The 13670-nt window shown below is 37.6% G+C and overlaps 1 protein-coding gene across 1 annotated transcript in view; it reads right to left on the bottom strand.

Moving 5' to 3' along the window:
• Positions 1 to 300: 300 nt before the first annotated feature.
• Positions 301 to 13670, bottom strand: part of LOC114643571 (C-type lectin domain family 4 member D-like) — a 34667-nt gene continuing 21297 nt past the window's right edge. The window contains exons 3-6 of the mRNA XM_051927615.1: positions 12049 to 12138; positions 11277 to 11428; positions 8123 to 8250; positions 301 to 628 (exon numbers count right to left, since the gene is read on the bottom strand). Of these exons, the coding sequence (XP_051783575.1) occupies positions 433 to 628; positions 8123 to 8250; positions 11277 to 11428; positions 12049 to 12138 (566 nt within the window). The 3' untranslated portion in view covers positions 301 to 432. The remainder of the gene's footprint in view (positions 629 to 8122; positions 8251 to 11276; positions 11429 to 12048; positions 12139 to 13670) is intronic.

Here is a 13670-nt window from a genome sequence, read left to right as displayed (position 1 = left end):
GTACTAACGGTGAATAAAATATTATACCGTGGGTCCATATTTAAAAGCATCTGTGCTTTTGAAAAAGGGTGTATGTTTTAAGGAGAGGTTTCCTCAAAGCCTTTCTAGAGTGCAACATTCATCATGATGTATATTTTCACTAAATAAAAGAAGCCATCCCCCCTAGATGATTCTGACATATTCAGAAAATTAACAACATGCCATGGTTCAGAGTATCTTATTAAACAAACTCAAATATTTATTTTTATAAAAATATTCAATCAATAAAATACTTAGGGTATATATAGTAGGTGTTAGGAATTGCATTTTTAATCTTCACAAAAACACTGCATTCACCAGTAAGCAATAGTCAATAGAAGCCACAATTGGTCATTTCAGAGAAGCCATTTACCCCACTGATGTGTTGACTACTCAGCTGCTCCTGTGTACAATTCAGACATGGGTTGGCAAAGTTAATGCTGCTGCCTCACAGATCCGTTTCTTTTCTGATACACAGTTTTGATCATACCAGCCACTGTAGCGCTGTAATTTTCTTAGCACCACACAGTTCTCTCCCATATTCCCGTTCTTCCAATGAGTCCAGTTGTCTGGCTCTAGCCCATTGTCATTCTCTCTTCTTCCCCAGAACCTACAAAAGAAAAGTGGTTGTTATTCTGACACTTAACAAAAATCTATGCAACACAAATACAGTATGAAAGAAACAAGAAGTGGGCAATGTGCTTAGCCTTATTTTCTCAGCTGGTTATGCCACGGTGATGTGTTGTGGAGGCCCAATTTCTATTTTCAGCTTCAAAATGTAAGAAAAGAAAAACAATAACAGAAAAAGGCAAGTCACAGAATTAACTAACAACCAAAAAGCTTCCAAAAAGGCATGCATACAGCTGACTGCCATGCATGGATATTAAGGCCAGATGACATGCTAAATGTACCACAGAGAGCTCAAGGAAAACCAAATTAAAGAAAGAAGTTTTAAAAAAATTTAAAAGAGAAAACCACGGGATTTCCAGTGATTGACCAAACCTCGTTTAGCATCGGTGGTGCCCAGTGAGAACAATATTGAAAAGAAGAGCAGTGATGTCCTTAAGAAAAACACTTAAAGTGAAAAAATAATGTCAAAGGAAATAATTGAAAACAAAAATAAAAAAAAAAAACAAATACCGTAGGCAAAAATAAGAGATGGAAGGCAATCACTGAACATGAAAAAAATATAAAAAAAAGAGGACTGCGATATATAGAAAGTGAAGGAGAAACATGTAGCTGTTTATTTCCTTATATCCATTGTGACAGACGCCTCTTCTCCATATGTTCCAGGGGAGCCAGCATGGGCTGCACAGTACCTGCCCCGGACCACTTGGTGGCAGCCCCCCTGGGTAACTGTGGTGCCTCAGATACCTGCAGGGCTCCATGGGATATGGAGTTCTCCACATCTCTGTTGGGATCCGGGGTGGCCACCAGAAGGTGCTGCAGGGGTTCATGGGCCCATCTGGGACGTAGTTCCGCCACACCCGGAGGTGCAATCGGAGGCAGGTGGTCAAGCACCTGAAGTACTTCTAGGTGAACTATAAAAGGGGCCAGCAGCCACCACTCCAGGAGCCTGTGTTGGGAGAAGGAGGATAACGTTTGCCGGGAGGAGTGGTGGTGCGAAGAGTACTGTGTGTTTTGATTTTGGTTGGTGTTTTTGGTACTGTGTGGGAAAATGTGCCCCACAGGTGAAGAAAAATAAAAGTTTATTTACTTTTATACATGCATCCGGTGTCAGTCTGTGTCGGGTCGGCGCCTATATAACGCCTTTGTTACACCATCTAATTAGAGCTCTTACATTACATTTTGCAGACAACACTTCTGGGGACAACACAACAGCAACCCATGAGGGTCAGAATATACATAAAAAGATATTAGATTGTTTTAGAAGCTCCCAAGCCCATGGCACCAACACTTACAAGGAGTAGGATAAGAGAAATGCACACATTTTAAACTGAGAGTGTTAACTGCTGTACAGACAGATTGCTGATTATCAAAGTGAACATTGTTATATGTTTTATATTTGGTAGCACTGTACTCCTCTCATCTGTGTTTTATCAGACAGTTATTGCCAATGTCCTCTACTTTGTATTATTGATAAGAACATGAAGAGGCTGGACAAGTTGGTAAAGTAGGCTGGCTCAGTGCTGGGTAGGACTGTGGATTCACAGGGAATTGCGGTGGAAAGGTGCATGGGGTGGAAGGTACAGGCCATGCTTTACAAAAGCAGTCACCCTCTCCACACCATTTTGGCAGGACAGAGAAGTAGATATAGCAGTCGTCTTCTCTCACTCAGCTGCAGTACAGAACACTTTAGAAGGTCATTTGTATCTACTGCTGTGAGATTTTATAACTCTGTTGTCAATACAAGCAAATCATGACGTGGGGCTTCATGTATAATGCTGTGTGTAGAATTCACACTAAAACATGGCAAAATGTATGTTTCAGATGCACAAAATCATGTATAAGTCAACTTCCATGCCTTCCACTCCATAAATTCCAGTCAGTGCAAAATGTAACTCACTTGCATGCATCTGCTGCCCCACCCCAACTCCTCCCTGAATTTTGCATATTTTATTATGCAAATCAATATAAATATCACCTTCTGTTCAGTATTTGGTTAAAAGACAATGGCAAAAGTACATGAAAAAAGAAGAATTTCAGAAAATGTAAAGTGGAGGCAAGGAGAAACGCACTGTTTTTTGGCTTATGCAGTGGTATAACAACAAAAGTGTGGCGGAGACATTCGAAAGTTCAAGTTCAAAAAGTGCTTGAAATAAAAAAGAAGTGGTCACAGTTGACATGAAAAAGCGAGTTACAGAGCCTCCATCTGTTTATTAAGTTTCAATATTACAAAAGCTGACCCCCATGCAATGGTCGGGCGGTAATGGCGCAGACTGCACACACATCTCTACCTTGGAAACTGCTGGGCGACCATCTGGCTGTGTACTGACGGAGACTGTTCTGAGTCACAAAATGAAATAGTGGATGCTGTAAGAGATGTGGCCAATGAACTAAGGAATATAAAGACTGTACTATGTAATATTGAGACCACATATTAAATGAATTGGTTAAAAAATAAATGCTGCATCTGATTACCTGTTTTTACATTCTGCTAATTAAATTCAAACAAAGTTGTAACTCTGTCCGATTTGGCTGATCATTTGGTTGGTCAGGTTCATCATACAGTATCTCTTCATGTACAGGCAAGCCATAATTGTGTGCCACATCATGAAGCACTCTAAATGCTTGCACAATGCGACACACATTCTGTGCACTATAGAGCAGCCCATTAATAGAGTGGAAATGTTTTATATTTACATAAGCAAATTCATTCTCTGAAGGCACCTTTATAGTGTAGCGTTGGCACCGAACACCTCAACGGATCGATTCTCTGCTCTTTACCCTTAAAAGGCCTGCTTGCCTTTTGCCACACTAGTTGGAAAAAGCACCTGCAACTGTGCAGAGTTGCCATTTTATAGATTTTCCACCTATATACAAGGTGAGACACAAAAATAACCGGACTGGGCTTGGGGCTTTCCTGGAAAACCATCTGGAGGTCAGCCGAACGTGAATCATGGAACTATAGCCCCTCCTACAGGCCCTCTCAAAACGCAGACCGGCTAAGTATATCCTGTGAATAGCCCAGTCAGTATTTGCACAACAATCGCTACACGAGTTGCCGCTATAATGTCAGGCAAAAAAAATCGAACAGCGAATCAACATCAAATTTCTTGCGAAATTGAACAAAAACGGCCACAGAAACATATGAAATGATAAAAACAGTGTACAGTGATAACAGTTTGTCTCACACACAAGTTTTTGAGTGACTCAAACATTTCAAGGAAAGACAAGAAAATGTGGAAGATGTTCAACGCCCAGTTTGAGAGAGGGGTGGGTGCTTCACCAAGACAATGCTACCGTGCACAATGCTTTTTCCATAAAGCAGTTTTTGACTGACAAAAACATTCCTGTCCTCGATCATCCTCCCTATCCGCCTGATTTAGCTCCCTGTGATTTTTGTTTGTTCCCGAAAATCAAAAGTAACCTGAAGGGAACACATTTTTCTTCAATGGATGAAAAGCCTCAAGCAAGAAGACTTCCAGCACTGTTTCAATCAATGGAAGATATGTGTGGAGCGGTGTAGAGATCGGGAGGGCGAGTATATAGAAGGTGACAATGTTTAGAATGCTGTAATTCATCAATAAATATATATATTTTTAAGAATCCGGTTATTTTTGTGTCTCACCTCGTATGATGTAATACCAGCTTGTTCTTTTCATGATTCATCCCTGGCTGATGTAACTTGTACAGCGCTGTTGCAATAGCAATGTGTGTGCAGTTGACCATTTCAAATACATTTGAAAAACTTGACATTGCTGTGAACTGCACTTTGATCTTTCCCAGTTCAACTACAGTGTAAGAAAATCTCATATATCTGGATGACAAGCAGATAATACCATCCTATACAGTTGGCATGGCATGACTCAGTGATGATTGTGAAATACCCAATCAGTCAGCAAGTTCACATTGAAAAGTTCCTGTGTCTAAAAACCCGGGAGTGGACAGAACTTGCAAAGGAGCAGTTAGAGCACAATTCCTTAAAGTATGCCTTTGTAAAGCCGGTGCCAGTTCAGCACACAGCAACAAGAGGAAAGCAGTTGGAATTCAAAATCATCATCTATAAATACTCTCTTCTAATTCTTCCATTTGTGATGTCTTCTAACAATGCTAAAGCAGCTATGGTATTTGGAATAGTTTGTCCATTCTGTGCACCATTATATTGTTACAGAATGATTATAATCTAATGAATTAAATTTGTAAGTGATATGGAATTAATTTTGGTGTGTTTGATAAAACCTACATCATAGATGTGAATCTGAAAAAGAAAAGCAAACAACAGAAACAGTAGCACTGCTTTGATGCTGGGTACTGCCAGTTCACAAAACCCAGGAGAAACTGGGGGGAGGATAATGTGCGTGGCTTTATGCCAAGTTTAGTTTTTATAAATCTCAGAGTGAGCATGGAAACGGGCGTACGCAACATTTTTGTGTGTACACACCATTTATAATACATGAGGTCCCTGGTCTGATTTTTTCCTACTACCTCCCGACATTATAACAATTGACAATTAACTTTTTTACTATTTATTTATGTTTTGTTCTCCTTACCTTTTTTAAAAATTTGTAACAGTTTTTTAACTAATGTTCCTGATCTACTGGAAACCGGAATTTCCCTGAGGGGATGAATAAAGAGGCTCTCTATCTATCTATCTATCTATCTATCTATCTATCTATCTATCTATCTATCTATCTAGTAGATAATTAGAAAAGTCAAGAAGCAAATAAACCCATGGAGTCAATACTCAGATAAGCTCAAATCGTACTCTGTTTCTCACTGAATCTGTCATTTCTCAGGGCTCTTATTTGACTTGTGTTGCTGAGGTTGATGAGGTGAAGTTCATTCTGATAGATTCCAGGATTAACACTTCTTCTCATAGTTCAAGAACTATCAAATCAAACACTGTTATTTGTTTGAATTTTGACAGAGCTTTACTCTTTTTGTCAAACACTGCTATGAAGTGAAATATCTGATTGGTCAGAAGGAGTTTGTGGAGCCCATCTTATGACTGACAACTTGTTGTGGAGCAATTTGTCTATCTTTAAACATTATAATTAATATGCCTTTGATTCTGGCAAAGCAGTCACTTCCTTCAAGCTCATTGCAATACAACCAATTCTGAAAAAGTCAAATCTTGATCCTGTACTAATGTATAAGTACTGTCCCAACCTTCCTCTTCAAACTAAGGTCTTTCATAAGAGTCAGAAGAAGTGACTGCAGTTACAACCAAATTTTGACTCTGACTCTAAAGAGTTATATAAATGCCTGACTTGCAAGCATTCCACAATTCTGTATTAGGTCGGGTTGTCAATGACCTCCTTATGGCAATCAATATTGGTAATCTTCAAGTCTCATCATTTTATTAAATCTGAATGCTGTCATTTATTTGAACGGCTGTAAGAAATTGTACCTCTTAGTACTGCTTTGGAGTGGTTTTCTTTTTAACTCATTGGTCAGGATAATATTGTACACTGCAAAAACACAAATCGGACCACAGTCTTGCATCCTTTGAGTTCCTAAAGGTTCAGCATGTGAACCATCTATTTTTTGCTTTGCGCCCTCAACCACCATAACCTATCATCTATTGGGGAGAAGTGAAAGCTTTAGATTCGTGAAAAATTTTGATCTACAGTTTTCAACCAATCTCAATGTTTCAGGGTACCCTGATAGAGAAAATATCAATATCTTAATGATGGGTGTGTGTCTGCCTGTGTTTCTTGAGGACAGTCTAGAGCTAAAATGGATGGAAGGAAAAATACCAACCTCGAAATTCAAACCTGTTATGAGATGGCGATGTGCTGATTAGTTTTTGAGCCAAATTGTGCAAGAGAATGAGGCACTCTAGAGGAACCCTCAAATCCTAATTAATTAGGAATTCTTCTCGTCAATTGCTATTTTAACAACCTATTTTATGATCAGAAAGATCAGCATCAGAGTGGTAAATAATTACTGAAATGTTATAGAATAGTTTGGGTAACTTGGTTCCTGGGGAGCAAAGCCTATTGACGCTCACGTCTGAATTTTTTATCGATATTTTACACAGAGACAAAGTTCTATGTCAGCATATACAGTATGTCCTGCTGTGATGATGATTTACTTTTAGACATCTTCCAATGCATATAATGCACCCTTGTGTTAATAATGCCAAAAATAAATTAAATCAAATAGCCAATCAATGTCAAGAGGCATCAACAGAGGTTTAAGTGAAAACTTTCAAAGATTCTGCAGCTTAGGTCAAGAGTTGATCAAATCATGACAGTATACTTTCAATAGTCATCAAAAAATACACGATCTGCAATAAGCAAACATTGTAAATACCCCAAAGTAACTGGAAACACAGAGACATTAGATGCACAGTTTGAATCAAATCAGGCAAGTGCCTTCCAGGAACCCTTTCACACAGGAAACGCTAAACTACTTGGAAATTCTAAAGCCATGATTTAAATCACCCATGCTACAGAATACTTGGGATTTATTGCATTTCAAACTGTCATGAATATTGTGTGTTACATTGAAAAGCAATGAATCATTTGATTAACATGGAAGATCATGCCAAAAGTAATGTATTTAACATGTTGGCTTTCATTTAATTGCGGTACAGATGATTGTTCATAATAATACACTTTGTCAAGCAACTCAATTACATCTTGCCTGAAGAAGGGGCCTGAGTTGCCTCGAAAGCTTGCATACTGTAATCTTTTTAGTTAGCCAATAACTAGTTACAAACCTTAGTGGGTAAAAATTGAACCAGAAGAAATGGCAGTGTTCAAAATGTGTAGCAGTTTTGCAATAATGTACATTTGCACAACTTTTAATTTTGTAAAGTTAGAACACTTTATTAAAAGTCTTAATATCTCACTTTCAGGATCTTTTTATAGGTGGTCAACAAACCACATGAACCTAAATGCAGTAGAAAATCTATTAAAGTCAATGGTGGGTCAAAACTAACCCAAAGGAAATGGAAAGGTAAAATACAAATTTGGGAGCTGTATAAATTATGGGATTTTTACATTTTTTATTATTTCCTAATTGTATGACGTGCAGGAAAAGTTACAAAGCTATCTCCTGAATGCCTGAAATTTAGTTTCTGATTTGCTGATGTCAAAAACAAAACCAGTTTAAATTTTCATGCAAGTACACTGTAAGGATTAAGATGCTGATATATAAGCGACAACCTCTTATAAACTAGTAATGATGTAAACCTTCTGGGGCATGTCCTATGGCAATGGGATGTCATATTTTGTAAACAATGCTGAAAAATGTCTGGTTGCAAGAAACAAAACAACGTTGTGTATATTTACAAAACCAAACGCTAATAAAAAATGAAAAACAACCAACTCAAAATACACAAGGCAAACAATAATTCCAAAAAAATTACGTGATGTTAACAACCTCAGAAAATGTGTCTATGTAAAGTCAAGAAAAATGTATTTAGGTCAGAAAAAAAAACAAAAAGTAGCATAACCATTTGCATTCTTACTCATTTTTTATGTCCAGAGGTTTATTGTCCACCCATAAAAAGTGACCTTCTTTCACCTGATCTGTCAGTCCAATCCAGTAGCTTTTCTGTTCTTCACCTTCAATTTCCACCAATGCTGTTAAAAAATTCTGAAAAAAGTAATTTATTTATTAGTGAACCTAATGCCTAACTATGTAGATTTCCTAGTTATAATGGAGAGATATACTTCATGTTTGATTTAGCCTCCTCCTCTAATCCTTATCTTTTTCTGTCTTATATTGTACATTTTCCATTTCTCTTGAGTTCTTTATCAGCCTCCCTTTTTGTAAAACAACATAGTGAATGCCAAATTGTTATGGTACAGCCAGGGTTGTTGCTGTAGCTTAAGTTTACTTCTTGTTTACTTAATTGTTTTTTAAATTATTATTTTCTCATGTTCTTTATTATTATGTAAATATTGTTAAAATTATTATGTTTATTTGTTATTTTCTATTTATTTATTGTATATACATTTTATTTTCTTATAGTCCTTGTGTTTTTTAGGTGGAACCCCCTGTCTTTGAGGCTGAAATACCACCCTCAACATATATATTTCCGACTGGGAAGAATGTCCATCAGTAGTTAATTGTAGTTGGAGAGAGTCCGTTTGTGTGTGTGTGTTTTTTTTTTTTGATAATGATAATTGGATTATGGACTTTGAGTTTGAGTTGCAGGGCGACATGGTGGTGCAGTGGTAGCTCTGCTGCCTTGCAGTAAGGAGACCTGGGTTTGCTTCCCGGGTCCTCCCTGCGTGGAATTTGCATGTTCTCCCCGTGTCTGTGTGGCTTTCCTCAGGGTGCTCCAGTTTCCTCCCACAGTCCAAAGACATGAAGATTAAGTGCATTAGCAATCCTAAATTGTCACTAGAGGGTGCCTGGTGTGTGTGCCCTGCGGTGGGCTGGCACCCTGCTCAGGATTGTTCCTGCCTTGCACCCTGTGTTGGCTGGGATTGGCTCCAGCAGACCCCCCGTGACCCTGTGTTAGGATATAGCAGGTTGGAAAATGACTGACTGAGTTTGAGTTGCCTTTTTAAGCAATTTTACCATTTTTCTACAGTTTGCCATTTTTTATTCTTCTTCTGTGTAATATTAATGAATCCTTCATTTATTTAGATTCTTTATTGGACTTGTCTCTTAAGCTAGAGGTTTTATGATATTCCTCTCCCTCAAAGGGCATTTTTGTGTATTTTTGGACATTTAAGGCAATATTTGAACTTTAAAAGTGAGTTCCTCATTTTGGGCCCATACAGCCTGAATCCTGACAGTGAAAGTTTGGTTAAGGCTGCCTACGGTGAGGCATATTTTTAGGCAGGCCAGCGATGGTTCTGGCCTGGTTTGTTTTTTCTTTTGAATGCTTTACATTCCTTTTTGCAATTTTGTGCTGCTGCCATTAAAATAATGTGTCAAAGCTAACCAAAAATAAAAATTGGCATTAAGTAATAGCTCATTAAAAACTCAACCACAGATTGTAGGATTGTAATAAGTCCAATCCTAGGTGATGTAGTGCAGTGGTTAAAGGCTTTGGGCTTCAACCCCTGAGGTGATGGGTTCAAAACTGCTTCTGACACTGTTGGGCAGTTGCAGTGCGCTATAAGCTTGTGATGATCCAGTGCTTATCTTATCTTGGGATGTTTTCACAGTAACCAGACTATCTTCTGCGTTTAGTGTTGTTGCAGTGTGTCCCAGTGCTGCAGAAAGATGTCAGCTCAATGTCTAATTTACAACTTTGTTTTCAGATGAAGTCCAGGCAGTTCTTGGTACAAACAGGAGTTCAGTAGCTTAGTTTGGAATGTAAGTGGGAGAATGCACAGCTGGATGTCTGTTAAATCTGCTGTCTTACGGGCCTTAGTTGCCCAGTAGAATGGGCAATGCCCACTTTGTCTTACATCTGACTAGGCTTGTTATATGTTTTCTGACTGTTGGATTAACTTAATCATTAGAAAAATCTGGGTGAATAATGAATGACACATATCAACTCTTCTGTTACTGTACTATCTTCTGTATGTAACAGAGAAATATACATCAGAAACAATTCTATTAATGTGTACATTGCATTGATATTTTTTCTATATACTTTACAAATGTTTCAGGTCTTTTTCATATGCTCAAAGTGAATAACGTCTAGAATAGCATAAACAAGACTCATTATGAGCTAATGTAGATTAACAATAACAGTTTTTGTTCCTTTAAATAGAGAGGGACGTTGTTAATTAAGACAGGGTGAGACATTGATTTCCGGAATGCTACCGTTAATGGAGCATCAAATGACCAGCAGAACAAATCAAGGAGAAACACAAAGCCAAAACAAGACTGGCTGTGTATAACTTGGTCCTGATCTTGCTCTGCTGTTCACTGAGGCAGCACTTGGACCTGAGGATTGTCTCCTCTTGGAATTTTACTATGTAGTCTGGTCTTGATCTGCTACTAGTGCAGTACAATCTCAGGCACACTGCACGTGACCCATTGTGGCCATGAGCAAGTCACTTGATCTGCCAGTGAAAAGCAAAAGAAAACAAGTGTAGCTCAGATGTTGTGAATCACCTTGGATAAAGGTGTCAACCAAGTAAATGTTCAAATTTAAATAATCAAACCACACCAGACAAAATTATTTAATTACTGAATTTTGAAACAAACAAAACTTTTCAAGGCATCTTTATTATTGAAGTGTGTTTTTGATCTAGATGATGAATATTATCATATGCTTTTGTTATTTTTGTATATATTTACCAGTATTATTCCAAAAATGCACTCCAAGGTAGAGGGAAACTTTAAAACCTCTGACTTAAGACCCAAGTCCCATGGTGAACCTTTATAAATGATTTACGTTAAACTAAAGAAGAGCAAAAAAAAATCAAGAAAGAGAAATATAGCAAATAAAAGGCAAAAAGGTATTTGCCTAAGAAGTCAACCCAAAGCAAACAAGTCAAAACAGAAACATGAAATTCATTATCAACAAAAAGAGAAGCAAAATTCCAAAAATCAGAAGAGATCCTAATAATAATAATCACACAAAAGAACTGCACAATATTAGCAAAATCTATATAATAACAAAAACATATGTGAGATAATGATTGAACCTAAATAAATAAATTTAAGCCAGGGCAGTAACCCTGGTTGAACTATAACACATACTGTACCTGCTCTTTAATGCTCTCTATAATCACAAGGTGTCCCCCAAGTAAGGTGCAGTTTTTTTGACTGTTGTTCCAGTTGAATTTATCAGTGGAGAAGAAATAACATTTGGAGTTGAACAGCAGCCAACTCTGTGGACAAGTGAAACATTTTTTACCTGAAAAAATGAAAAAAGAATAAAGAAAGTGATGGAGTAAAGTAAACCACAGAGTCAGGTCTAATTAATACACATGACTCAATACTGAAATTAATTTTTTTGACTGCATGAAAGAAATGGCTGAGATATTGATCACTATTGCGCTTCCATGGCGGAAAAGGATAAAAATACATAAATGGTGAGTCAGTGGACCTGTATTTTTATTTACAAAAATGTTGCCTATTGATTTATTTATTTTTTGTGTTAGCCATATGTTAGCTATTCAATAACATTTCCATAATATTTACTGCTCTGTTGCTGATCTTTCTGATCATAAAATAGGTCATTATGATAGCAATTGACAAGAAGAATTTATAATTAATTTCAGAATTACAGTATTTAGGGGTTCTTCTAGAGTGCCTCTTTCTCTGGCACAAGACAGACACACACCCATCATTGAGATATCAATGTTTTCGGTATCAAGGGACCCTAAATGGTCGAGATCCATTGAAATGTGGAGATCAAAATTTTTGATGAATCTAAAGCTTTCACTCCCCCCCATAGATGATAGTTTATGGTACTGTATATAAAAGGTATATATTTGCTACAAAAGTGAAAACTGAAATGGACGCATTACTTACCTCTCACCAATGTGTCTCTTACAGGACAGGATTTGTCTATTGCTGATACTCTATCATTGGCAGAGAGTTTAGGACAGGCCAGGTTTGCAACTGTACATGAAGGAACAAAAACTAACGTAAAAATAAAATACTAATGGAAAATGAAACCCAAAGTTTAAATACAAAAGTAAAATGAGTAACACTTTAAAAGTATCTTGCCTTAATACTAGATGTATCAAAAATAACACAAGTGAGTTGGAGCTGTATCTAGCAGAGCATAATTATGATATTATTGCAATAACAGAAACCTGGCTAAATAGCAAGGATGAGGATGTTTGTAACATAAAGGGATATACATATTAGGAAAGACAGGCACAATAGAAAAAAAGGTATAGTTGCTGTTAATATCAAACCGAATTTAAATGCAAGTCTTCCTTAATTGGATGATGAGCTCCATCTTAGTGAGGACATCTGGCTTTGTCTGGAAAGCATTAGGGAAAGAGGCCTTGTTTTAGGAGTGTGTTCTAGACTGCCTAATGACGACAGTAATTTAAATGCACATCTTTTTAGTAACAATAAAAAAACAAGTTTATGTATGGATTTTATAGTCATGGGAGACTTCAACTACCCAATTATTAAATGGAGAGAGGATGTTAGAAGTATTGAAGCATCCACCACATGACAAATCAACTCAGGACCCAAGTGCAGCAATGCAACAGGTGACATCTCAGCACCACACTAGTTCAGATGGAATGGAACCAGTGTGAGATTTTTTATGGTGGCTGGAGTGCCAATTCTGCCACCAACCCCCAGATTTTTCCCTGCAGGTTGGAGGGCCTACATGCAGGGCTGAATGCAGATTAACATCCTACACAGGACAGAGCAAGTTCAGGTTAACACTTTAATTACCAGAGCCTACGAAAAAAAACATAAATCTGCCCCACCTTAAATCCCTTTGCACCTCTCCATCAGCATCTTTTGTCTTCTAAATGTGTCGATAAGCCCAAGCAGCAAGCAGCCTGCTATACCATCCCCTCACTGCCTCAGAACGGGCAAGAAGTTCTCGCAGTTCCTGCCTTGATTGATTATCTGGGAGTGAGCTACCCAGAATTGCAAGAGGAAATAATGTGATGTGTGTTCTGTGTCTACAACAATCTATGTAAACACATCATTAAAACAGAAACTTTTTCATGTTTTAGTAATAAATAACAAAATGTAGACATGAACTGTATAATGTGTGAAGACTGATAGCCAAATATTAAATAAACACTTTCACAAAAGGTGCATGTACCATACGGCAGGTTCCGTGGTGTAGCGGTAAAACCCGCTGACTTATAATTCAGAAGTTGCAACTTTGACACTGGCTCCCCATCAAATTTACCGTTTTGAGTAGTGAGCTGCTCTTATTGTTAATATTATACAATAAAAACATACATTTGATATGTGTCTGTAACAACCGCTGTAAATTTATAGTACTTGTAAAAGTTGGCATTTTTTTTTCACTTTTATTCTCTCAGTCACAATCACAATACAACACCTGTAGGTATGTCAGAGGACTGGGACTTTGTGAAGTGGGGTCCAGCCTCACGTGGGGAGGCAAAATGGTGGGGTGGTGGGATAAGAGGGAGAGAGAAAGAGAGCAA

The sequence above is a fragment of the Erpetoichthys calabaricus genome, chromosome 5, assembly GCF_900747795.2.
Source record: "Erpetoichthys calabaricus chromosome 5, fErpCal1.3, whole genome shotgun sequence".
NCBI classification, from domain to species: Eukaryota; Metazoa; Chordata; class Cladistia; order Polypteriformes; family Polypteridae; genus Erpetoichthys; species Erpetoichthys calabaricus.
This window is presented reverse-complemented; position numbering and strand designations above follow the sequence as displayed.